General features: G+C 38.9%; 1 protein-coding gene across 1 annotated transcript in view; it reads left to right on the top strand.

The window, feature by feature from the left end:
• Positions 1-5,180: 5,180 nt before the first annotated feature.
• AATF (apoptosis antagonizing transcription factor) overlaps positions 5,181-27,719 on the top strand; it is an 81,191-nt gene continuing 58,652 nt past the window's right edge. The window contains exons 1-4 of the mRNA XM_044673507.1: positions 5,181-5,349; positions 6,570-6,761; positions 13,479-13,871; positions 14,334-14,471. Coding sequence (XP_044529442.1) covers positions 5,259-5,349; positions 6,570-6,761; positions 13,479-13,871; positions 14,334-14,471 — 814 coding nt within the window. The 5' untranslated portion in view covers positions 5,181-5,258. The remainder of the gene's footprint in view (positions 5,350-6,569; positions 6,762-13,478; positions 13,872-14,333; positions 14,472-27,719) is intronic.

The following is a 27,719-nucleotide window of genomic DNA, read 5'->3' as shown; positions in this document are numbered from 1 at the left end:
CTCTCTCTCTCTCTCTCTCTCTCTCTCTCTCTCTCTCTCTCTCTCTCTCTCTCTCTCTCTTTCTCTCTTTCTCTCTCTCCTTACCCCCCTTATCTGTGTCAGTCTGTACATGCACACACACACACACACACAGAAGCTCAACCCTTGGATAAGACCTAGAACAGGTGGTCACTCCCAAGAGTCATATTTGGAACTAAAAACATAAGAGGACAGCTAACTGAAAGATGTAGTCGTTTCACTTTCCCATTAGGGCCCTGAATGCCTTGGGCACAGGGTAGTGGGAGGGTGATGCATGGTCCACATCTGAGCCAGTGGGGCACAAGGTAGTGAGAACAGCAGACAAGTGGAAGCATTTGATAGTATTAAAATTACAAGGTCAAAAACAGGGGAAAGGCAACCCTTACCTTCAGGTCATGAGCTCTATCTGACTTTCCCTGCAGCCTTCTTAAACTGCCTATCTTCCAGTTGTAGCTTGGAACTCTTTCTAGGAGAGCTGATTGACCTAGCAGAGACGTCTGCTTGTGCCTAGAACTGGAGAACTTTCCCTTTTCCATCTCTCTAAGCACCTCGGGGTGGGGGTGATTTGCTTAAAAAGGAGAGGGGAAGTGGAGAATGGGTTGGGGGAAGGGGGAAAGTGGGGGGGGGAGGGAGCAAAAGGTAGAGAGAAGGGAAAATAGGAGAAGTCTAAATCCTGCTTTCCCAGAAAGTTGGGACAGATTTTTAAGAGGGAAAGGAGACCTAAATAGGGATAGAAGCTGTTGCTGGCTGAAGTAGAAATGGAAGAGACGTGGGTGGCAAAGGCTAAGTAAAATCCCCTGGATGAGTTAGTGAGCAAGGACAGGAAAGGTGAAGTGTAGAATATAGGGTCAGCCAAATGCATAGGCAGAGGGACACAGGGCAAGTGTGCCCAGAGGGAGAGAAAGGGTTTTTTTGTGCTTCTTGCTTCCATTGTCTGTTCTCCCTGCCCTGCCCCCTGCTACCATCTTCTCCTGGAGGAAGAAAGGAGTGATGGTGGCCACCATCTCCTCATTCTTACAGTCATAATCTGAGAGACATTATAAACATCCTTGGCTGTACATATGGAGAGACTTAAATTAGGACACCTACCTCTACCCACTCCCCCCACCCCACCCCATCCCAGGCAGCTGCAGGCAAGGAGACAAGTAAGGGCCACCCTGAACTGGAGTTAGAGGAGTGAGCATTTGCTTCTCCCTAATCTTGGCATCCGATTCTCTTTGACTTTAATCTTTCTATTTCCTCTAGTACACTAGTTATCTGTAGTTGGGATCTAGCTGTTCCTATTTTTTTCTCTTTGTTTTACTTAGTATTATCTATGAGATTTAGAGTTGGAAGGGATTTTAGAGAGATCTTCTAATACAATTCTTACTTTACATGTGTGGAAACTGAGGCCCAGATTAGACTAGTAGTTGGTAATAAAGATTTGAGTCAAAACCAGGTAGATCCAATGATCTTTCCAGTACACCTAATTACTTCCTTAATTTTCCTCTGTCCACCCATTTCTTGGAGGGAGGAGCTCTCTACCTTCAATTCTGGGAGGATCAGGGAGCTGAGAATTCTGGAAGCTCTGCATTTTGATGCCCAAGCTCCAAGACTCGGCCATCTATGGGAAATAAGAACTGGTTGTTCTTTAGTTTTGCCAGAATTAGACAAAGAAAATTAACTAGGAACTACAAAAGGTCAAAGGTGACTAAAAAATAAAATAAAAAGGCTTGATTATTTCTATAGGTTCCTTCCCATCATCCCCATGGACAACAGGGTACCCTAACACTACCATGTTTGTACAATGTCAATAATATTTCCCTCCATTCTTCTTCTTCCCTTCACTACTTCTCATTCCCTTCTCAAGATGGTCACTTCATAACACCTTAGAAAAGCAAAAAACAGCATGTTTTCATCAAAAGGGAGCTGTATTTAGCAACAGAAATCACAAGTTTGAGTCATACAGAGGCTATTTACTAGCTGTGTGACTTTAGCCAAGACATTTAATATTTCTGGGTCTGTTTCTTCATATGGAAATAAGGGGTTGGACTCAGTGATTTTAACACATCTTCTAAGTTATAATATCTATGATAATATTAAGAAAAGAGAGATAATGGTAAAAGGGGGGGAAACCAAAGATACTCTTGAAAATGAAGGTGGGAAAGGAAGTTTATTCATTTAAAAGCAGTTTTGGTCATCAAGAGAAGTGGTCTATACTCATTCACAAGAAAGCCTGTCCTCAGGGTCACAGACTCAGTACATTCAGCTACAGCAATAATAACTGGCATTTATATAAAGCTTTAAACATATTATCTCATTTATTTCTCACAATCCTATAAGGTAAGTATTGTAGTGAGAATGCCATTATCTCCATTTTGTATATGAGGAAATGATCACAAGGGAAAGGGGTTGAGGGGAGGAGTGTAAATTGTCTCTAAATTCCTGAATCATTCTCTAGGCTCTTTTCATTCTTCTTTGTCCAGCAACTGTCATTCAACTTTCCAAATGTTATAGGTAGATCAGTTCGAAGAAGGCTAGCTCTTCTTCCTTTGCCTCTCTAGTTTTCAGGAACATAATCTTCAATTTTGGGGGTTGCTGAGGTTGAGGAAAGATCCTGATCATGAGGAGGGGTACTAAAGTGCTCCAGAAAGATGGTGGAATTCAGAGTCTGGAAGAACTGTGGTCTCCCTGAAGATGTCCCTTGAGGACACATGATTCATCTCTGTTAAGCTCTGGGAAAGGGCAGATTTGATTAGTACCCAAGAGAGGGCACTTTCAGACACTAGTAACTTGCTGGACACCTGTCTTTTTCTGTAGACCTCTATAAAGATTCAGGTCTAGGATCAGATCATAAGATCAGAAATGTGAATCGGGAAGGGATCTTAGAGGTCATCTAATCCAATCCCGTTATTTTACACAGGAGAAACTGAGGCCCAGAGAAATTAATCAGCTTGCCCAAGATTACATAGGCAGTAAGTCTGGAGGTGGGATTTGTAACCAGGGTCATGATTCCAGTATTCCTTCTATTTTCCCATGCTGCCTTTTTTTTTTCTTTCTTAAAAGGGATTCTTTGTTTAATGGATTTTGTGCCTCTGCGTCTAAATCAAGCAGGATTTACTTCCAAAGTCTTTCTGCTATTCCACAATCATAGAAACTAAGACTGCACTTCTTACTTTCTGGATTTTCTCTGTTGTGCTGTAGAAATCTTCTTCACCTTGGAAGTTCATCCCACCACTTCTGATTTTCATACATCAAAAAATACATCACCCTTTTAGCCTCTCCTTGAGATTCCTTGAGTTCCTTCCAAAGCCTCTATTTTAAGGAGGATGTCCAGTCCCACCATGTTTTTAATACTCTCCTGCCTAGGCTTTTTTTTTTTATGCCTCTAAGCAGGGTACAGGCACTTCCTCCACACCGACATTCTGTCTTTCTCCATTAACATAAGCTAAGTTCCTTGAGATGAACTATCTTTCTTTCTGCCTGTATTTGTATTTCCACTACTTAGTATAGTGCCTGGCCCACTGTTTAACTGCTTCTAAGGGACTAGATCACAGAAAAGGGGAACTTATAGGTGTGTCTACTCAGTGCTTGCCCTTAGCACATTCTCCTATTTGTCTATCCTAAGAAGAATTGTCTTGTCTTTCTGTTTGGTCCATAGTTACTTATCTTCAGGTGTGCATTCTAAGTTGTATTTTGTGTATATAGGGAAATGAACACATATACAAAAAAGTGATCAATAGATAAGAGTGCTGAACTTAGGAGTTGAGGCCTTAGATCTGAATCCTTCCTCAAACATTTACTGGCTGTGACTCTGGATAAGTTGATTAACTGCTCTCAGCCTTACTTTCCTCATCTGTAAACTTACAGGTTGTAGATTGGCTCAAGTAAGATGTTGTAGGCATAGTGCTACGCAAAGGTTGATGTGCTATGTAATTATTCTTATGTCTGTTTAGTCATACATGGGAAGTACCTCCACATTTTGTTTCAGGATGTCTTAATTTTATAGTTGACTTTATCTTTGGATGGAAGTCTGGGATGCCTTCCATTTCTTGGGTAAAATCAGTGTGTTTACAATCAATAAGCATTTACTAAGTGCCTACTATGTGTCAGGCACCTTCCTAAACCCTGGGGATATAAAGAAAAAGGATAATCCCTGTTTCCTAAGAGCTCTTTCCAAGGACACCTTATTAAACAATTGTGTACAAATGAGCTAAAGACAAATAAGAAGTAAACAACAGAGGGAAAGGCAGTAGAATGAAGGAAAGAATTCCTGTAGAAAATGGGATTTTAGCTGGGATTTGAAGGAAACCAGGTTAGTAAGGAGGTGGAGATGAGGACAGAGAACATTTCAGGCCAGACTGTCAATAAAAATATGAGAGGAAGGTGGAGTTTGTTTGAGAAACAAGAAGTCCAGTGACACTCTAGCAGAGTCCAAGCAAGAATGTGATGCGTAAGATTAGAAAGATAAGAAGTAAAGAGGACACTGGAAAGGTACGTTAAGGCCTGGTCATCCTTCTCCATCTCGGTCAATCTAGGGCACTATCTAGAAGGTTTGGTACGGGGAAGGTAAACGTTGGCATTGGTGTCGGCTCTACTAATTCCTGCAATTAATAACAGCGCCAGGAGCCCCTTGCACACACTGAGCCTGGAAAATGTGTTTATAGTGGATCATGCCCTCTTCCGGCTCTTCTGAGGCTGGTCAGACGAGCTTGCCACGCACTTCCCGCACTGGTCACCCTGATTCCTGCAGCCCCAGCTTCTCCCCTTTTCTCATTTCTGATGACTGCGTTCCCCTATTTTTCCATTCATGATGGGCATCCCTAACTCCGTGCATCTCGCAACAAGATATCCTCACATCCACTGGCACCTAAAGAAAGACAGAAGGAACAACCCAGGAGCCGAGAGTACGCGCGCATAACTATGCTCACGCCACCAAGGCCTAACTGGCCTTACGCACGCAAGCACTCACGCACACACGCATTTATCCTCGCACGCAAGCGCAGACGCCATCTCCTTTCCTCTCTGCTCCTCCTTCCGTGACGAAAAGGCAGTCCCCGCCTCCGCCCTCCAGCCCCGCCTCCGCCCTCCAGCCCCGCCCCCGCCGGCCAGTCCCGCCCCTCAGGTCGTGTTCTTCCCGGAAGTTGCCGGTGCCAGATCCACGATCTGGCCGCGGGATTCAGGGCGGCGGTTGGTCCAGGTACTGCCTGGGAAGCGGCGGCGGAACGCGCAACAATCCGGCAGGTTGGAGGTCCGAGATCATGGCAGCTCCACAGCCCCTGGCACGGCAGCTAGAGCAGCTGCTGGACCCACGGCCGAGCGAGGCAGACCCCGAGGCTGAGCCGGAGGAGGGTGAGTGGCTCGGGGAGGCCGGAGACCACGTGCATAAGGGGTGCATCCTCCCAGCCCCTCGTCTCCCTCCACCCCCCACCTTGCAGCCCCGTGTACCTGGGGGGAGGGGCGGGGCCGCACTTCTTTGTGCCCCAAGGTCTGGTCCAAGTCCATGGACATCCCGCATACCCCTCAGCAAAGCTGCCTGGGAGCCTGGTGTGGGCCTTCTCCTGCAAGAGTGGGAGTCCTGGGGCTGCGGCCCAAGTGCTGGGTTGGAATTACAGGAATTGGATGCGAATTCCAGCTGTGTTGCAGACTAACCTTCCGGAGAACAAGTACTGTTTTTTGCCCTTATTTATACCCCCAGCATTTAGCCAATGCCTGGCACATAGTAGATGCTTAAAAAAAGTTAGCCGCTGGGGCAGCAGGGTGACTCAGTTGGATTGAGAGACAGGCGGTCCTGGGTACAAATCTGGTATCTCTGACACTTCCTAGCTGTGTGACTTTGGGCAAGTCACTTAACCCCGGTTGCCTAGCCCTCACCACTCTTCTGCCTTAGAACCAATACCCAGGTAAAGGTTTAAAAAAAAAATGTTAGCTGACCGGCTCCAACCTTGGGCAAAACAGTCAACCTACAAGCATTTATTAAGTGCCCACTGTGTTTCAGGCTTTCTTCTAAATTCTGGAGACTCAAAAAAAAAAAAAATGAGGAAAAGCCAAAGTCTTCCCTCAAGGAGAAGATGTTCTAATGAGGGAAAGAGAGAGAACATGGGAATAAGAACATAGGCTGGCTGGAGAGTTAAGAGTATCTGGGTACAGATTCTGCCTCTCTCACTGCCCCTGGAACTTTGATAAACTCATTTAGACTTTCTGACCCTCAATTTCTCCATAAGTAAAGCTAAGTTGCCTTTGAGGATATTTCAAACTCTAAGTCTGTAAACGTATGATTTTCTAAATTTGTTAGAGCATGTACTAGAAGATCTTGGTTTGCTGTATAGTTCTCTTCTCACTCCTCCCTCCCCCTTTTTAATAGCTATTTGGTTATATATTGGTGAGTCCCAAGAAAAATAAATTGGGGCTCTATATCATGTTGAAATCTGATGTGATGTTTGGCTTTACTTTGGAGTAGTCAAGTATTGGGTGGCATCTTGGAGTTGGCACAGTAAGAGGGCATAAATGGAAGTGTTAGCACTATTCTGTTGATGGTAGACCTTTTTAATGACCCTTTTTTTCTTTTTCAGCCACTGCTGCCCGAGTTATTGACAGATTTGATGAGGGTGAAGATGATGATGGTGACCTCTCTCAAGTGGGAAGCATTAGAAAAAGGGCCTTTGCTTCCCTCTTAGATACAGACAAACGATATTCAGGCAAGGCTACATCTCGAAAGGCTTTGAAAGAAGACCTTTGGGAACAGCCTCCATCAGAATCCTCTGGTGAGATAGAGATACATACATCTTAACTCTTTCTTTCCCTATCTCCTCTTTATTTGGGAATAAAGCCTTGAATATTGCTAATCCAATGACAAGCCTATATCGATCACCATATATAAGCCACTAAGGAAGATATGAGTTCAAAGGAGATATATGGTTCCTGCCATCAAGTAAACTGCAGTCTAGCAAAGGAGATGAGATATATAGGCAAATCATTATAATACCAAGTGGAAAGTGATAATTATATAAGAGAGTTATGAACAAAATGCTGTGAGAGTTCAGAGAAAGGAGAACTCAGTTTGGCTTGAAGAGAGGGCAGTGACGTTTGTACTTGACTTGAACTTTTCCAAGGCCAATAAGTAATATTTCATTGAATAGAAGTGATAGGAGAGTATCCCACTAAAAAAAAACAATGTGAGCAAGTGCCCAGAGGCAGGAAAACACTGTTCATATTTTGAAAATAGTAATTAATTAGACTTAGTTGCATGATAACATGTGGAGGGAAGTATTGTGAGAAGGTTGGAAAGGTAAGTTGTTGCAGTCAATCAGGAAAGGATATCATAACTGTGGTGTGTGGGATGGCTTGATGGGAGCAGTGAGGCTAGTTAGGAATTAGTTTAATTGCTGTAGGATAGCTTAGCTCTGCCTCCCCTCACCCCCTTGTTTTAGGAGACATATCATTTTAGAGCTGGAAGGAACTGTCCAATCCAGTTAATTTATCTTTTACCTAGAGAAGTTGTCGATTTCAGAGAAGAATTGTGATTCTGTTTCTCCTTGTTCAGGTTGACCTAAATTTGAATAGAGATGAGGAAATGCAGATGGGCTGTGGAAGAAGCACTATTATGTTCTAGGTATAAGCATAGTTTTTACCTGGGATATTGACTCCATAGATTGTTTCCCAGCTCCACCATTGTTTCATACTAGCTGGCTCAGTCTTATCATTGGTAAAAATTAAAGTAATCCAAGCTTCTCTTCTCCCTAAAAAGAGATTATGAGAATGAGTGAAACAATGTTTTTAAAGCCCTGAGTTTTAGAGGAGGAGCAAGTCAAAGAAGTTGAGATGGTGATCAAAAGGTGTCCTCATTTAGAATGTTTTCAAAAGGTAGGGTAAAACATTAGGCTGTCCTATTATGAACTCATACTTCCTGAAGAAGAAATTATACAGTTAGGGACATAATATCTGATTTTTTCCTTATTTTAGCACTAGGATCACCTGATGACCCTAATTCTTATTCGGTAACTGTAAACTGATCTAAGGATCAGTGGTAAAGATATATATGGGGAGGGAAAATGTACCTTCCTGATCTAAGTGACAAGGGAAATGGGTAGTGCTTTAAAAATACATGCCTTGCTAGAGTCAGAATTTTACAGCTGAAAGAAATCCTAAAAATCATCTAGTTCTGTGCTTTTCATTTTCATTTACAAAATGCTTAGAGAAAAACACTGACTTACCTAAGAAGCTTCATTCTGATTCCCAGGCCACTGCTTTCTGTGTATCTTAATTCTATTCCCAAAAGGAACTACTTATTTCCTGTGTATTTTTGATTGGCATAATGTGCCCCAAAGCACTGAGAGTGAACCAAGGACTACCCGAAGCAGTTTGGTAGCCTTGTCTTAGTGCTTATTCAAATATAAATCGGTTCTGTATAAGGAACAATAAGGTGGCCAGCTTGACCAGATCATAGAGTGAGGCAGTGGATCAGGAATCTAGAAAGATAGGTTGGGAGCCAGGGAGTGGAGGGCTTTCAAAGCTAAAGAGATGAGTTTATGTTTTATGCGAGGGAACCACTGGAGTAGGGAGTGACTGGACAGTACCTCACCAGTTTCTTTGACAGCAGTGGAGAACAGAGTTGTCAAACTCTCCCAAGAAACTGGATTAATTTGTAATAGGGAAACGTTTAACAAAATCAACAAAAATACTCTACAATATAGATAATGTTAGTGTGTAGTTTTCTAAGTCAGTATGCAGCCTGCAGTGATCCCTTTCTATTTTGTCTGACAACACAGGTGAAGGACAACTTTCATTGGGGAGAGATTTGAGATAGGTATATCAAGTAGAAAGGAGGTTTTTGCAATGATCTAGAATCTAGATTCTAGATGATGAGAAACTGAATTAAGGTGGTCATTATTCGAGGAGAGAGAATGGATTGGATGCTAGCAGTGTGTCAGGACAAAATTGGACCCTTGTTGGCTAAATGAGGTGATAAGAGAGCAAGGAGTTGAGGATTATACCAAATTTTCCAGCTGGGGAGCCTGGAAAATAGTGTTGCCTTCAACAGAAATAGGGAAGTTTTGAAGAATTTCATTTGTGAAGGTGTTTCCTATCCAGGTGCAGCTCCCAGACCTGTCACTTCATTCCCTACAGTTTTCTTTTGCTGTTTCATTGTAATGTGGAGGCTCTTAAAGGCTATACCAATAAAAGCCAAACTCAAGCAAATCCTGCCATACTAGAAAGATTTGGAACAATTTTTTTTTGGATCTGATGACAGATTGTCTTTCTGGATCTTAAGGTTATCTTGTGGCTGAGTGAGATGAGGTTAACTAAATGCTTCAATCAATCAAACATTTATTAAGCATGTACAAAGTGCCAGGCACTCTGCTAGGTGCTGGAAATATGAAATACAAAAAAAAACAAAAGACATTCCTGCCCTCAAGGAGTTCACAATCTAATGAGGGAGACATGCAATCAAATCTATACAAAGCAAGCTATCTACTAAATAAATAGGAAATAATTAATAGAAGAAAGGCACTGAAATTAGGAGAGATTGGGAAAGACTTCCTTTTGACCTTTTGGGATTTTAATTGGGACTTAAAGGAAGCCATGGAGGTTATTTGTTAGAGCAGACGAGGGAGAGGTTCCAGGCAAGGGACAACAGCCAGAGAAAATGCTGGAGCCAAGAACTGGATTATCTTGTGTGTGAAACAGCTAAGAGTCCAGTGTTACTGGATTGAAGAGTATGTCTCTAAGAGTACGGGATAAGAATACTGGAAAAGTAGGAGGAGGCTAGGTTGTGAAGGGTTTTGGATGCTAATCAGAGCATTTTAGATTTGCTCTTGGAAGTGATCTGAAGTTTAGTGAGTAGTTATAATCAGACCAGAGTTATAATACAATCACTTTAGTAGTTGAATGAAGGATGGATTCGAATGGGGGAAGAACTGAGGCAGATAGACCCAGTAGGAGGTTATGGCAGTGATCAAAGTGTGACGAGGACCTGGGCTAAAACTGTAGTAGAGTCAGAAGAGAGAAGGGAGAATCTGTAGGGGACAAAGAGAGACAGAAGAAAGGAGGAGAGTGGGGGAATATGAGAATGAGTTCTCTTTTAGCTGCTTGGATATCCAGTTTGAGGTCCCTAAAAGGCAGCTGGAGAATTATCAGCATTGATAAAGTATTATAAATATTATAGAGGGAGAAGAGAAAAGGGCCGAGGACAGAACCCTGATGAGGAACACCATAATTTGATTTCTTTCTTTTAACCTCAACAATTCAAGAAACACATCAAAATATTTCAGAATAGGGTAAGATTACAACATGTCAATGCTAGGGGAATTAAGCAACTCTTCATCATCCTGTTTCTCCACCTATCTTCATCTACCTTAGAGTTGTCCAAAAAAAGTATGAGCAAAAAGTAAGATGGTAAAAAAGAAAAAGCCACATTCGGGGAATGATGAGAGGTAGACACAGAGAGGGGGCATGGGGTCAGGAAAATTTCGAACTTGGGAGTTTAAAGAGTCTACTCTCCTCCCCTCTCTTCCTTAAAGAGAAACAGTGACTTTTCAAGAGTAGGTTAAGGAAGGTCAGTTTCATTCAGAGTAAGAACTTTTTTGTGTTCTCTTTCATTAAGTCTTTTTTTATACCTAAATTTTTTTTTAATTTAAACATTTATTACTATTCATTTTTAACATAGTTACATGATTCATGCTCCTACTTTCCCCTTCACCCCCTGCACTCCCCCCACCCATGGCCGATGCACATTTCCATTAGTTTTGTCATGTGTCCTTGATCAAGACCTATTTCCAAATTGTTGGTAGTTGCATTGGTGTGGTAGTTTCGAGTCCACACCCTCAATCATGTCCACCCCGACCCATGCGTTCAAGCAGCTGTTTTTCTTATATGTTTCCTCTCCTGCAGTCCTTCCTCTGAATGTGGGCAGCGTTCTTTACCATAGATCCCTCAGAATTGTCCTGGGTCATTGTATTGCTGCTGGTACAGAGGTCCATTACATTCAATTTTACCACAGTATATCAGTCTCTGTGTACAATGTTCTTCTGGCTCTGCTCCTTTTGCTCTGCATCAGTTCCTGGAGGTCTCTCCAGTTCACCTGGAACTCCTCCAGTTTATTATTCCTTTTAGCACAATAGTATTCCATCACCCGCATATACCACAGTTTGTTCAGCCATTCCCCAATTGAAGGACATACCCTCCTTTTCCAGTTTGTTGCCACCACAAAAAGCGCAGCTATAAATATTTTCGTGCAAGTCTGTTTGTCTATGATCTCTTTGGGGTACAAACCCAACAATGGTATGGCTGGATCAAAGGGCAAGCATTCTTTTATAGCCCTTTGAGCATGATTCCAAATTGCCAGCCAGAATGGCTGGATCAGTTCACAACTCCACCAGCAATGCATTAATGTCCCAATTTTGCCACATCCCCTCCAACATTCATTACTCTCCCCTTCTTTCATTTTAGCCAATCTGCTAGGTGTGAGTATACCTAAAATTTTGACATTGCCAAACATCTGAATTCAGAATCTATTTCTGTGTGCTTTTTAATTGAAATTTGACTTTTGAAATGTGAACATTTTCCCCAGTGAAGGGGATCCTGATAATTTTGGATGCTCATGACTCCATTATTTTTCTTTACCTCACTACACTTGACACAATGCCTTTAAAAATGTTTGTTGAATGTATGAAACAATGAGTGAATGATTGAATGAATGCTTACCTTTCATCAGGACCATTACATTAGTATTTAGTGTCTTATCCACTACAATCCATCCAACCAGTCAAGGGAATATCAGTTTTCCTGAAGTCTAGCTCCAATTATGTAACTTTCTTTTGGGAGTTTTAATGGTTCCCATTGCATTCTCAATTAAGTCCATGTTTTCTTGGCTATCTTTGCATTCAGTGTTCTTCGAACTTAACCCCTGCCCATTTCAACAGCCTGTCTAATCTTCCTCTCCTTCTACATACCTTTGTTCCAGCCAAACTCTCCCTCTCATCATTCCCTAAAATTAGCTTTCTCTTTTTTTATCTTCTTACTTTTTGCTCATACTTTTTCCATTTTAAACGGACAGCTCTATGGTAGCTCAAGGTGGGTGGAAGAACAGGATGATGAAGAAGATGAAGAGTTTCTTTGTTCCCCCAACATCCATCTGTTATAATGTTACCTGAAGGGACAAAAATATGCTATATTTTCCATGAAAGTCTTCCTGGATATTCCCCCAAGTTAATGTTTGTTTTTCTAGTGAGTGCATCTTTGCTTTGTATTTCTCTCATGAATGAAATGAATGAATAAAGAATAGATTTGATGCTTACTACATGCAAAGCACTATCCTAAATACCAAGGGAACAAATAGAAAAGTCAGAAGGTCCCTGCTCTAAGGGAGTTCCCTTCTAATGGAGAAGACTGCACAAAGACAAGGTTTTAGCTTCACATCAGAGAGAAAGGTCTTCATGGTCCTTGCATTGCTATGGCAGATCAGGACCCTGGGCTATCTCCTCAGACCCAGGGTCTGAGGGGAGATAGTGGTCCAGGTGGTGGTTTGACTTGCCTGCCACATGCTGCCTCCTGACTCTCCCTCGGGTACCCTGCTGCTTCAGTGAGATAGGTTTGCTTGTTCATTGGGTAGCAGTAGGTGGCAATGACTGACTGGCCCCTTCTCAATAGATATTACATTCCCACAGGATGGCTGTGCAGGGTGGGCTTAGCAGCAGGACCCATGGTCTGGAGGTGCTGCTGCTTCCCAGGCACCGTGCCTATCTGTTTATTGGTGGCAGTCATAAGGAAATGGTGGAAGTGAAGAGGAAAGTGAGCCCCTTCTCCTGAGAGATTTTTTTCCTCTTGATTTTGGCTATAGGGGCTGGACTAGAGTCAGGTCAGATGATTTGGAGGCATTGTTATTCCCAAAGTTCTTGGGCTTAGAGTCCTGGACTATATCAAGAATTTGAAGGGAGATGGTGGTCAAGTTGCTGGTGATGGTGATGGTTATGATTTGACATGACTGATACATTTTGCCTCTTGTATCTCTTATAGGGTTCTTTCCTGCTATATCTTTTTAGGTATTACTAGATTTTAAGTTCCTCAAGGGCAAGGACTATATTTTGTTCATCTTTGAATCTCCTACAGTGCCTTGTATTTAGTGGATACACAATAAAACTCATGGAATGAATATATCACTACACCCAGAGTCCTCAGTAAAGGGGAGTCATACTCATACCTGTAAATCAGATATAATAATTACCTACCCTTGCTCTTGACAGAGGGAGGAAGGAAAACCATTCCTAAGATAGAATGACCAGGTTGGAGTCTAGGCTCTAATGACAGTTTGCATCTCAGATTTAAGTTTTCTATCTATACCTATTCCTTAGAAGATGAAAGAAAGGGAAAAGATTATTGGCTTCAAGCCATGACTTTGAGAAAGTGTGTGAGATAGGTGGTGGTTGATATTTTCTTTCATGTAATATCCATTTTGTCTTCCTTTTTTCCTTCCTCATTATTAGACAGAGAAGCATCTGATGAAGAGAGCACAGGGGTAGTGGAATCTGATGAGGAACAAAGGAGTTCTGTTAAGGAGGTGGAATCCAGTGATGATGGGGAGAGCAGTTTGGAAGACAAAGGCCAGAAAAAGGGAAGGGAGACCCAGTCTTCAGGCTTTAGTTTCCAGAGCATCAGTGACTTTGAAAAATTCACTGAGGGAATGGATGACATTGGCAGCGATGAAGAGGAAGAAGAAGAAAACAGTATGGAAGAGGAAACTGATGAGGAAGGAGATGGAGAAGAAATTGAGGAGGCTATGCCTGAAGACAAGGATGATGATGGGACATTGAGGACCTTCTCAGGAGGCAAATTGTCAGAAGAAGTGGAGAAAGGGAGAGCTGTGAAGAACCAAATAGGTTGGTACCCAAGTTTTGCTGATTGCCAATTTCTCTAAGTCTCTGCATTTGATCTACTTTCTTTTGTTTGTTCTCTCCCTCCTGTGCCCTTCCAATTACTCGGTGACATGCCCCACTTATCTAGAGGCCTAGGGCCCCATTCCTTTATGTTAAGTCAGTCATCTCCATATTGAGCAGCGCAGTTGGCTCTGCCCTAATACCTGAGGCAACTGGATTTCAGCTTCAGACTTAAAGAAAATCTTTTTCTTTTCCTCTTGAGTTTTGGAATCACAGATGAATGAGTTGTCACTCCTATGTAATGAACATTTGTTTCCAAAACACTATTTGTCTCCTAATTTGGGTAACCACTAACTTGGCAAGATAACTGTGATGGGACTGTGTAGGCACAGGACCTGGGATTATTACTCTTCTAGGAAAGGACATCATAACTAAGTGATGGCTTTCTGTTTTTCTGATTCTCAGCACTGTGGGACCAACTCTTGGAAGGAAGGATCAAACTGCAAAAAGCTCTTCTGACAACCAACCAGCTTCCCCAACATGATGTTTTTCCTAGTTTCAAGGACAAGGGCGGGTCAGAATTTGCCAGTGCCTTGAAAAACAGTAAGACTCTTTTGTACTAAAATACTTTTGGAATGAAAATATCATTTATACCCAGAAAAAAGGGGAAGAGTATCAGGGGCTTAGTAGAATAAGGTTAACTCACTAGGTGGCTTGTTTCATTTTGTAAGCATGCTTACTTTGGTTTAAGGATCAAAGCATATCAGAGGATGACATTTCTCAGATTTTCCTTTTTCTAGGAATGTAGTTTAGAGGGAAGGCATAAAGGCAGAGGGAAGGTTTCCAGTACTGAAAAACTTGATGAGTCAGATTTGTACTGTGTGTATTTGGTTTCTAGTATAGATTGGCGAAGGTAGGCAGTAGTATGCGGGTTGTGAATATTGGTTGGGTGGATTGAATATTGTCCATTGATTTTATTTCAGAAGCATTTTTTTAAAGCACCTTCTATGTGCTGGGCATTGTACTAATTGATTGGGATACAAAGACAAAAGCAAAGTGGTCCTTGCACTCAGGAACTCACATTCTAATGATGGAAACAAGTCTCCTTAGCAATTATCTAGTCCAAATTCATTTGATAAGAGAATAGACCAGTGTAGAGGTGAGGGATGTGAAGGGATTTGACCGAGATCACCCCAGCAATAAGCAGCAGAGCCAGGAGGATTCAAATTCAGATCCTGTGACTCCAAATGTAGTACTCTTTCTGCAGCCCCACACTGCACGGATACCTACAGAGTAAATATACAGGGTGACCATGGAGGGGATGTGGCAGCAGAGGGGAACCATTATGGGGACTTTGAGTGCCCAGAGGGCAAATTCAAGCTATTTGTGAGCCCCTGCATTACTGAAGAGAGCTGAGGGAGGAAGTGCTTATTTTGGGTGGCTTGACAGAGGGGCAGGGCATGCAAAAAATGTGCTTAGAGGGGGAATAGAGCAGCTCCCTGAGTGCTGGCCATGTCTTCCTTAACATTGAGATGTGATATGAATAACTGAATGAAGCAGACAAGGCTGCCTGGTCCTTGGTGTTTGAATTGAGTCTTGAAGTCAGGAATTCTAAGAGTTGGGAATAAGAAGTGAGGGAGAACATACAAAGCCTCTGGGGGGATAGCCAATTCAAAAGCACCTAGAGATGGAGTGTCATGTAGGTCAGAATGGCTGTGCTATAGTGTCTGGAGAAGAAGGAAATTTTTGTAGAATCCTGGAATCTTAGAGCTGAAAAACGATCTGAAGAGGTCATCTAACCGAATTGGTTACCTACCTTGAGGCAGAATTACACTTGAGTCACTAAGGCAAATAAAAGTCTTCTATTTGTTCTTGTCAGATTTCCAGGCTTTGGGATTATAAAATCCTGGGCTCCCAGATGAAAGGATTCAGAGATTATGTGATTATCTCAGCAAGTATAAATTTGTTACTTGCCATCTTAGTTAGGGTCTAGGGCTCCCCAAAGAAAGGTTTATCCTCCTCTAGAGAACAGTGGTTGGAGGACAGCCCCAGTCACTAGGCTTTCCAACTTTATAAAGAATTACATTATTTCATTTCACTTTTCAAATAAACAGCTTCCCTTATCTTTGTTTTGTTTTGTTTTGTTTTTAATTTCCTCCTCCTGTCTTTAAGGCAAGACAATAAACATCTGAGTTGGGGCTTGAGTTCCTATAGGATGGGCTTTATTTCAGGGAAGCCTGTGCAGGAACTTATATGTAGAATTGGGTTTTGTTCCTCTTTCATATTCTGGAAGCAGTAGTAGACTAGCATAGGATAATAATTTAAGGCATTGAATCAAAAGTTTTTACATCAAATCTAGAGAATTTGAGGGAGGGAGATTCTGTGAACCTCTATCTTAGAAATTACTTAGTTTAATCAAGAATTATTTCTTAGAGTCTAATCTTTATTTTGTATCTCTTACTGTAATTGACTGTGTGAAAATAGAAAACAGTTGGTTAGTGCCATCCTTTTACTAACTCTTCAGATAACAAGAGGGCAGTTATTACTTTACCCTCACTTTTCCTGCTAACCATTTTAATAGCAGTTTTCAAATGTTTTGAAGTTTGGGAGCCTTTCTGGAATTTTTCATTCTCTCTTGTACCTTGATTCTTGGTGTGTTTTTAGAGGAGGGACTGGAAAGGTATATAGTTGGAACATTAAACGAAATTTTCCTAAAAAATGCTAGAGATGCCTTGTGGTCCTGGTTAACAGTGGGAAACAACTCTCTCCTTTAATGTTTTCTGACATTTCCTATTTTCCATATTTTTGTTCATTTCTGATTTCCCTGGATCCATATTAATTTTTTCATAGCTGTCTTAAAATGAATGTTTATATAATGACTTGACCACTGTCTTCTATAATGGGTAAATTATATTTCAGCTGCTAGATGCATTCTCATCATAGCTATTTTAATAATACTATTAACTCACTTAACTTGTGGTTCACTGCTATCCTCAGGTCATTTTCTGTTGCAGTCTCCAGTTGGACTAGATGGCTTCTAGGGTCTCTTAGCTATGATCCTGTAATCTTATGACTTAATTTTGAAGTCTCAAAACAGTAGAGATGGAAGAGACTCTAGGAATCATCTGTTTTAACCCTTTCATTTTGGATTGGAAACTGAGAGCTAGAGAGATACAGTGATTTGCTGCGCGTGCGTGCGTGCGTGCGTGCGTGTGTGTGTGTGTGTGTGTGTGTGTGTGTGTGTGTGTGTTTGTTGGGGGGGGTGTTAGTGGAGATTTGAGATTAAAACCCAGTTCATGACTCCACACTGAAATAAGATAGTGTTTTATCTTAGGCCTTTGAAGAACAACATTTCAGTTAACTGTCATGCTGTCATGGTGGAAGGGGGTAAAAAGATGCAGATAACTAGAGTTTCTGGATGATTGAGGGTTAATCTTTTAAATACTCAAAATTATTTAAACTTTTATAATAAAAATATTTCATATTGTGTTTATTATACATTTTGCTGCCTTACTAAGAAATATATAACAGTCAGATTTCCTTATTGGCTTCATTTAATTATTTCTTCTATTTACTTTGTGTCCTGACACCTAAAGTGTGACATTTTACTTAAATATGGTGTCCATATATACATCATCATCTTGTAAACTTTAAGACACTGCTTCTTGGCCATTAAAGTGAGGGTGTGCTTTGTAACTGTAGGTGCAAATTATTTTATGCTTGGTTTTCTTAGTAGTGCTGTCTTATTATAATCTTTCCTGGGTTCATTGCCTTTCCAGACTTCTGGATGCTGGATAATTGAAGTTTTCCTACAGTTCATTTTTCCTGAGTTGCTCTTTTTCTGATAGGATGTCATTTATAGGTATGGAATCAAATATAAAGATATTAGTTTGGCAATGTTTGCCATCTTTTATGTACCTTTGGTGAGGGCTTCTCAGCTTTATGCTTTTAGATACTCGTCCATTAAAATTTTTTTCATATTCTTCATTAGTTCATGTAATTAGAACATGTTAGTTATTATGGAGAAAAGCTTACCTTAATGGATCTTCAAAGATTTCAGAGATAGAACATTTCTAGGTATGAAGTTATTTTTAAAAAATTATCATATTGTTATCCTCTAGGGCAGTGATGGGCAAACTATGGCCTGGATCTGGCCCTCAGGGAATAGTTTGCCCATCGTTGCTCTAGGGCAAAATATAGTAAACTAAGATGTTTATTATTTACCATGTGGTTTTACCATACATTTAAAAATTTGCAGCATCTCTTGGTAAAGGTATTTGACAGATGATGTGGGATGTGGCTTAAACAATCATATATTTATAAAAGAAAATTGGCCTTTTCCTCCATTTTTTTCTAGTATTTTTGAATAATGAGCTCCTGTCCCATATCACCAACTGCCTTTTAAACACCTCAAACTCAACATGTCAAAGAAAAGCTCATGATTTTTTCACCTCATACTTTGCAGTCTTCCCAACTTTCCTGTTATTTTGAGGATACCTCTTATTCTCGCATTCACTTAGGCTCATAACCAAATATCCTCAGTTCCTCACTAGAACTCGTCTACACATCTAATCCAGTTTTTGTTTGTTTGTTTTGTCTGTTACATGGAGAAACAATTTTTGACAATTGTTTTCTGACATTTTAGGATTCAGATTGTCTCCCTCCCTCTCTCTTGATATAGGTTATACTAGTACTTGCATACAGTAATAGAAGACATATATCACATGCAATAAAAAACTCATGAAGGAAATAAAGTGGAAGATGGTGTGCTTTGATCTGAAATCATACATCAACAGTTCCTTCTTTGTCTGTGGATAGCATTTTTCATCATGCATCCCTTGTGGTTAATTTGGAAACTTGCTTTGCAAGTTTATGGTTTAGTCCTTCACAGTTGATCATTGTATTATATTTCTGTTACTGTATACATTGTTCTCATGGTTCTGTTCACTTCAATTTGTATCAGTTCATATAAATCTTTTCAGGCTTTTCTGAATTCATCATTTCTTATGGCACAATAGTATTCCATTACAACTATATACCACAACTTGTTCAACCATTCCCCAATTGATGGACCACTCCTCCATTTCCAATTCTTTGCTATTACAAAAATTGCTGCTAAAAATATTTTAGTACAGATAGTTCCTTTTCCCTTACTTCTGATCTCTTTGGGATATAGGCCCAGCAGTGGTATTGCTGGGCCAAAGGGTATGCATAATTTTGTGGTGGGTTCCTTATTGTTCTCCAGAATGGTTGTATCAGTTCACAGTTCCATTATCAGTGTATTAGTGTCCCAATTTTTCCACATCCCCTCCAACATTTATCATTTCCCTTTTTGGCCATGTTAGCCAATTTGGTAGGTATGAGTTGGTATCTCAAGAGTTATTTTTTCTTTTTCTTTTTTGATAATTTTCTTTTTAAAAATTTTCCACAGTTACATGATTTTTGTTGTCTCCTTCCCCTCTTCTCTTCCACTTCCAGAATTGACAAGCAGTTCCACTGAGTTATACATATATTATCACTCAAAATTGTTTTAATGTGCATTTCTCTAATCAATAGTAATTTTATCCAGTGTGTTTTTAAGCCTTGTTTCTACAATCACAATATCTCATATGTCTCTACTCACAGAGGTATCTACCTCCCAGGGTTGTCATAAGGATAGAATGCTACCATATTTGTGAAGTGCTTTGAAAACCTTAAAATGCTAGGTAAATGCTAGCTATTAATAAATAAATGTTTGTTGATTGACTGAATAAAGTGAAGTTTGAATCATCCAACTATAACGTAGTCCAAAAAGTAATAGATTTGGAATCCAAAAATGTATATTGACATCTAGGTTTTACCACTTACTAATTATGCAGTCCTAGGCTAATAATTCAGCATTCTGTGAGCCTCAGTTTTTTTATGAGGATCATTGTATGCATAATACTTTATAAACCGTTATTTAAAAGTCAACTGTTATTCCTTTTTAAAAATTTAAAAATTTGATGCAATGAAATTTTGTAACCAAATAGTTTTATTTACAGGTAGAATTTTTTGATGGTTTTACCTTTATAAGTGATTAGTTTTATGTATTCATTAACTTCAGTTTAGCATTGGGATTGTATTTAAGTATTGGATTGAATTTTAGGGACCAGCTTGATTCAGCAAACGTTTATTGAGTCCCTGTTGTTTGCAAGGGTACTTTGCTAAGTTTAGGAATAGTCCTTGTTTAAGTAGATATTATCATAGATTGTAGGCACCTCTAGCAAGTGTACAATTTGGGAATGGATCTCCAGCGGCCACATTCATCCAGATACTTAAATAGAGCTTAATTTTTTTTTTTTGAGACCATTTAGTCTAACATTTTCATTTTACAGATAAGGAAACTGAGGCCCAGGTAGGTTAAGTGACTTGCCCAGTGGCACAATTATAGTAAATAGAAGAACAGGAAGTAAAGGCTAAGTTATCTGCCTCCACTCTGTCATGCTACCTTAATTGTGCTCCTCTGGTTCTACTTTTGATAGTCCAGTGTCTGCCGTTGTATATCCAGAAAGCTAGATTCAGTGGGAAGTAAAAAGGAAGATTTTGTTGGTCATTATAACTTCTCAGAAAGGTAGCTTTGCATAATGTATGGATAGAATCAGGATGATCTGGCTTCAAGTTCTGTCTCTGACATCTGCTAGCCATGTGACCATGGATATCACTTTATGTTTCAGTGTCTTGGACAATTGTCTGAGATTATAAGTGGCAAAAAAGTTGTTATATGTGTCTCATCTGAAGCTGCTTTATACAGCTTTGACTATGATTATGAAATTATAGTAATGGACCAAGAAAAAAGAATCTTATGAAATAATTTGAAGGAAACTTTCTGATATGTCAAGCCTAGGCTTAATAGTTAAACTTAATGGATAAATAATGAACAAATATTACATTTGGAAAATTTTCCCCCACTCTCCCCACCCATATAAAGCCCTTTCTGTATATGGATCTATAAGTCTCTAACTTTCTCAAAAATCTAATTCTGCATTGGTGGAAATTTTTATAAATAAATGGTTTGTTTTCTTTTGGGGAAGAATAAAAGTTACTGGAAGAAACCCTAGCATATGTGACCTAAGAGGATAGGAGATCTGGAAGAGAGAGATGACATTTCTTTTAACAGGTACATCTCACTTTCTTTTTTCAAAATTAGCTCTACAGCTTTAAACGAAGTGATTAAAAAAAGTCAAACTCTAGCCATAATAAGATGACCTTTTAGTGAAATGCATGTTATTAACGTATTTAATGATATGCATTACAAACTGCAGTGAGCACCATGTTTCATTACAGGTCTAAAATGCAATATCATTAAAGACCTTTAATAGAAACAATGGTTGACATTTTGATATTTCCCATAAGCAAAATATATCCAAGAACACAGAGTATAATGTAATGTAAATACAGGAGAAGTGGGCTTTTTAGTTGCAAAAGAATATGAAAATAAATTTCACTGTTAATAACATTTACTTTTTGCTCTCTCTCTTTTCCTCATTCAGTCATTTAATTCAGAGAAAAGTATCTCATCCTTTAGTTCATAAGGATCTCATCCTTTAGTCCATACATGCCAGTATTGTGTCAACCTGCCAGTCAAAAAATTCTTCCTTATGTCTTACTAAAATTGTAAACTGTTCTTGTTTGGCTTTCCATTGACATTAACAACAACTGTTTAACAGCATCCCTGAGAAAACTTAATGTACTCAGAGATAATAATCAAGTCATTCCTAAGGTCACCAATCTTTTCCAAACTAAACAACTTTTATTTCTTTACTCTTATAGATACCTACTTCTTGTTCACCTGGGCCCTATTTATGGCAATTATGTCTTCCCTTCTCCTACTGCAAGGAATGGATGATGTACTTTGTATTGGAAAAAACTACTATATAATTTTTTACATATGAGTTACGGATACCTGTTAAGTGTATCTTCCAGAAAAAGAGCCTCAGAGATGAGCTTAACAGTGGTGCTTGTTTATTGTCTTTCATAGCACTGACTGTTAAAGTCTGGGAGCGTCTAAGTACTATAAAGCTAATGCCATAGCCATTTTCCATCGAATAATTGCAGGGAAGCAGATAGGTGGTATAGTAAGCGGAGCACTGGGCTTTCTGACTCGAGTCAGAAAGACCAGAGTTCAAATGCGACCTCAGATATTGACTGTATGATCCTGGGCAAGTCACTTAATTCTACCTCTGTAAAACTGGAGAAGGAAATGACAGACCACTCCAGTATTTTTGCCAGGTCTACAGTATGGTCCACAGAAGTCATAAAGAATCGGACAAGACCAAACGACTAAATGATGTTAAATTGCAAGAACCTGGCCTTTGTCAAAGAAGTTTGACTCTTATTGGTGAACCCCAGGTCCATTTAAAAGAGGGCCTATTTCTATCTAAAGGCAGGTATTGGGAACATTTTTGTGTATCTTGGACCCCTTTGGCAGTCTGGTGAAGCCTTTGGACCCCTTCTCAGAATCACATTTATAAAGACATTTTAAAAAATTGAATTTCTAATGAAGCCAATTATTTTGAAATACAGTTATTGTATGAGGTCTTAGACCTCAGGTTAACAATTCCTGATCTAAAGCAATTGCCATATTAGCATGATCAGAGAGTTCTAGAAATTAGCTGAACCATAGTAAGAAAGCTATAATATAGCTCTTATAATATATCTATATATGTATATATATTTTATATGTAGTTTTATAAAGTTCTTTACAAATACAATCTCATTTAGTGGCCTCTCAACTACCCTGTGAGGCAGTTTATTATCCCCATTTTATAGATGAGGAAATTGAGATAGTGGTTAAGTGACTTGCCCAGAGTCATACTGTTACTTAGTGTCTGAAGATAGAATTTGAACTCTGATCTTCTGAGCCCGTCTAGAGCCGTAATCATGGTACCCCCTAGCTACTTCTTTATACCTACTTTATAGCAGGAGGATTGTTACCTGGTGAATTAGTTCTTTGTTACTGTTGCATCACTTCAACTGTATGGAGAAGGCCATCATTTTGGTACTAGGTACCCGACTTGGTTGGTCAGGACAATGTTTCTTCCTAGAGATTTGATGAATTTAGTTTTTTCTTGGTATGTTAACTTGTTTCTTTTTATTTTTGAGGGTTTTTATTTTGTAGGAATCAATCCACAAGCATTTAGTAAGTACTTGCTATGTGCTAGGCCCTAGGGACACAAATACAATGAATGAAACTATTCCTTTTTGTAAAGAGCTTACATTTTAATGAGAAGATGAATTAATACCTTATGGAGCTAAAATCTCTCTAGTCTAGCAGAGTTTTTTTCCTATTTCGTACAAAGCTCCATTTCCTTCTTAATTTACTTTATTTCCTCTCCCCACCTGTTTATCCACAGTGCTTCACTCATTTCTACACCCTTTTCTTTAACAGGAACATTTTTAGGGAGGGTAGATTCCTGGATAATCCTGGGGGTCTCTCTCTTATGGTAATGGACAAATGATACAGTATTTTCAGGGACAGATGAATGGGCTGTATTAACCCACAGTGGTGTTTGTGCTCAAAAAATATCTCTAGCTCTAAAACCTTCCCCAGAAGAGAATAATAGATTACACACAGCTTCCGGATTTTGATGTGGGTTAGTACTGAAAAATGAGATGTCTTTAAACTCTTTTTCCCTCTCTTTTTGATAAGTGATATAATGTGGTTTGGACACTCAGAGATTCCTGAGATTCCAGGTTCTGGTTGATGATTTACTGCAAAATTGCTTATAAATTGAAGTAGAAAATGTTTTGCAGACCTGGCAGCTTTCTGGCTTCACACCCATTTGTCACCCAGCATTTCCCTTTGTGTATAGAACAAGAATTAATTAGGCTGCACTGCAGGAAAAGTTTATGGCTATAATTTATATAGGATGAATTTCTTTTTAAAGAGACAGCATTGCTTTGTTTGTACCTTTGTTTGTACCTGTATGTGTAGTTGCATATATGCATATATGAAATAGATATGCACATAAGCATTTTTTCCTTATAAAGCACTTGAAGACTGGTCTTTTTGAGCTTTGGAGTAGAAGACCTTTTATTCTTTGCTTAGTGGAGAAGCTTTAGGATTTGAGGAAATAGATTGATGCTTTTAAAAAGCAATGGCTACTTTGTGATTACTGTGTATGCATCTTGAATTCCGACTACATTTATATTAACAAATACTTCGGTTTCAGGTTCATGTTGTAGGTATTGGTCAGAAGTCTGATTGGAAAAAAGCTTTGTATTCTAGGGCCATTATATCCCTGCCTCTTGCACAACCTGAGATTCTGCCTTTTCTTAGGGTCTCGCTCATTCAATTAATGTTTTCATAATCAATGCAAGTCAGAACTTGCAATTTGTTCCTGATTTGCACATTAAAGAGCTCCATTAATTAAGAATCCTGGTGTTTGGCATGTTCCCGCAGGATCCGTGCATTATTTACATGGTAAAAGTACAAGATGCAAGTTTCCCAGTTGGAGGGGCAATGGCTGTTAATCCTGCCTTTTTTTTCTTGGTGAATAACAATTCTTTCCAAATTCATTGAAACTCCTCAGAGATTTACAGTTCCAAAATAGGAACAAAATGATCCAAGTGAGAGAATCACAATGGAACTGTAGAAGATGAATTATTTGTTTAAGGGAGTGGGGAAACCTCTGGAGAAAGGTTCATAGAAGTAGTATGTTTTTTAACTTGTGTTGGTTCCTTCAATTTAGCCAAATGTACAAGTCACGAAATTGTTCTCATCACTGAATTTGCTAAGATTTTTCTTGTTTAGCATTTCTGTTAATAGTACATGAAAGACAGTTTTATTAAATCATGGCTCCAGCAATTTCTCCAACTTCATTATCTAGGAGTCAAGAAGGTACCTGTTTAGTAGTAATAAGTGATAGTTGTTAGATTCAAAGCATTTATGTATATACCACTTCTATTTAGCAGTTGCTTTTGAGGACTATCACTGTAGCACATTTGTTTGGATTGCACTACTATTTCTCTTTGAGACCTCTTGTATAAAGACTGATGGTAGCTTCCATCTAGAAATGTAGGAAATCATCTACAGTGGATTAGAACAGCCATAGGAAGCAGAACTCAGGCAACATTTAATAAGCTAGTTTTTGTTTATAAAGTTCAGCTCTCTAAGTATGTATGCACTTATCCATAAAGCTCACCTAAAAATTCTTAGTTAGCTATAAAATATTTTCTGTAGAGTATAGAGAAACATTATTTTCCTGATCCTTACAAAGATTATGTGGGACTTGGTTTATTTGGCCCATACATCTCTTCCATTCATTTAAAAACCAGAATTATGGTAGAGAAAGAATTGTAGAAGAGGTAGGGAAAAGAAAACATGGGCAGCTGGGTAGCTCAGTGGAGTGAGAGTCAGGCCTAGAGAGAGGAGGTCCTAGGTTCAAACCCGGCCTCAGCCACTTCCCAGCTGTGTGACCCTGGGCAAGACACTTGACCCCCATTGCCCACCCTTACCAATCTTCCACCTATGAGACAATACACCGAAGTACAAGGGTTTAAAAAAAATGTAAAAAAAAAAAAAAAAAAAAGAAAACATATGTTTGGTGTAGTGTGGCTATTGAATCTGTCTTAGAAAAGGCTTGCATGTCAAGAAACATTTATTACATAATTATTTTGTAAATATTGTGTGTGTGTATGTTTTGGCCAGTTCTCCAAAGGTGTGTTTGTTGTACTTGAACTGCACTTGACCTTAGTTTAACTTCCTTAGGGATTATTTTATGACCTAGACATAGCATTGGAGTGCTCTCTTTGGAATATGGACTCAGATCTACCAGATGCTATCTTTGGAGGGCATTTCTGTAAACCGACTATTCAACTGGGGGTGAGGGGACAAGAAATTCAACTACTCCTTTAATTGTACTGGTTAGAGAAGCTTGTTCATACAATCAGTAACTTTCAAGATGTGATGTACACTGATATGTGTTTTACTCATCTATAATAAGGGTGTAGATAACATTTCTGGTGTTCTCAGGAATTAAGAGGATTTAATTATAAGAGCCTTTTCAGAAAAGGCTATAGATGGGTGAGGTGAATATAGAAATTGTTAATTCTCTTCTTTGTGTCTACCATATAAGAGAGTGATAGAAATTGGACCTATGTCAAATTCTCTGGATGATGAAATTCCCTCTATCTGTGTATTCAGATTGGCACGTTCAAATCTTTGAGTATCTTCTAGATCACTGAGAGGTTTCATAACTTGACTAAGGTTACACAGCCAGTAGAGAATTGGCCCTTGAAACCCAGATCTTCCTTGATTAGAGGCTGACTCCATCCAAGCCACAATGTCTCTATAATAAGGACTCAATAAATATCAGTTAAATTAAAATTTTTTTAGTTGAGGTTCTCTGAAGAATAACAATGATAATATAAGAATGGGGAAGGACAAAGATTTTGGTGCAGCGAAACATCGTAATAGATTTTAATGTAGTGCTATGTTATAAAACACATTTATATTCTCAATAAATAGAAAGGGACCTTGAATGATCCTTGTCTACAAGTAGGCAGATTCTTTAGTCATTAGGGACAGGTATTTTTGATTTGGTTTGGTTTGGTTTTTTGCTACCTTTAGGGATAAAGAATCTTATGACTTTATTTGGGTAACTTATTCTAATCTTTTGTCAACTCTTCAGTATGTCTGGCTGAAATTTCTCATTTTCAGTTGAACTTTTCTTCTATTCACATTTTTGTTAATCTAGAAAACTTCTCATGAAAATTTTCCATTTTCTTAAACAAATTAAATAACTTTAAAATGATATTTTTATGAATTTTTATGAAATTCATTTATGAAAATGAAATTTCTCATTGCAGAGAATAAAGAGAATATGGTGAAAAAAAAATTCTTCAAAATTAATTAAAATATCAAAAATGTCCGTCATCATCTGTACTATTCCATATCCATGTAAAGATATTCTACACTTCTTCAAAGAAGAAAAAGAAGTGCTTTATTATCTCTTATTAGGGGCAAGACTTGGCCATTATTATTTTTAAAAATAAATTTGTTATTGCTGTCTTTTGTTTTTATATCACCTACATTTCCAAAATGTTTCTTCTCTCTTTCTCAGAGAGACACACCACTTAAAAGAAAGGTTCAGCAGAACCAGCTAACACATTGAAAAAGTCTGACATTGTATGCAGTGTCCCATACCCAGACTCTTTTAAGGCTCTGCAAAGGAGAAAAGGAAATTTTCTATTCTTCAGGTCCAAGTGTGGTCATAATTTTGTAGCATTCAGTTTCAGTTATTGTTGCTGTTCCATTTATATCATTGTAGTCATTGTGTGTTTTGTTTCCTGTTCTGCTTATCTCACTTTGCATCAATTCATGTCTAACTATATTTCTTTGTATTCATCTTTTCTTACAGTATAGTAAAATCCTATTATAGTCACATGATACAATTTGTTTATCCATTCCCCCACTGATAGGTATCTGCTTTGTTTCTAGTTCTTTTTTACTCCAAAAAATATTGCTATATATTTATGTATATGAGGCTTTTAAAAAAATCATTGACCTCCTTGGAATATAGACCTAGAAATGGAATTGCTAGGTCACAACATTTGGTCATATTTTTAACTTTTGAAGCATAATTCCATATTGTTTTCCAGGATAATTAGTTCACAGCAACAGGCTTTAATTGATCCTCTTTACCTACCTCCTCTAAAATTGATTATTCCCATCTTTTGCCATCTTTGCCAATTTGAAGGGTGTGATGTGAACTTAAGAGTTGTTCGATTTTCATTTCTATTATTTGTGATTTTGAACATTCTTTCATGTGGTTGTTAGTACTGCATTTCTTTTTTTTTTTTTTTTTTTTTTTTTTTTTTTTTTTTTTT

Source organism: Gracilinanus agilis, chromosome 4 (genome assembly GCF_016433145.1).
Source record: "Gracilinanus agilis isolate LMUSP501 chromosome 4, AgileGrace, whole genome shotgun sequence".
In the NCBI taxonomy this organism is placed as follows: domain Eukaryota; kingdom Metazoa; phylum Chordata; class Mammalia; order Didelphimorphia; family Didelphidae; genus Gracilinanus; species Gracilinanus agilis.
Note: the sequence above shows the minus strand (reverse complement) of the source record. Positions and strands in the feature narration are given on the sequence as shown.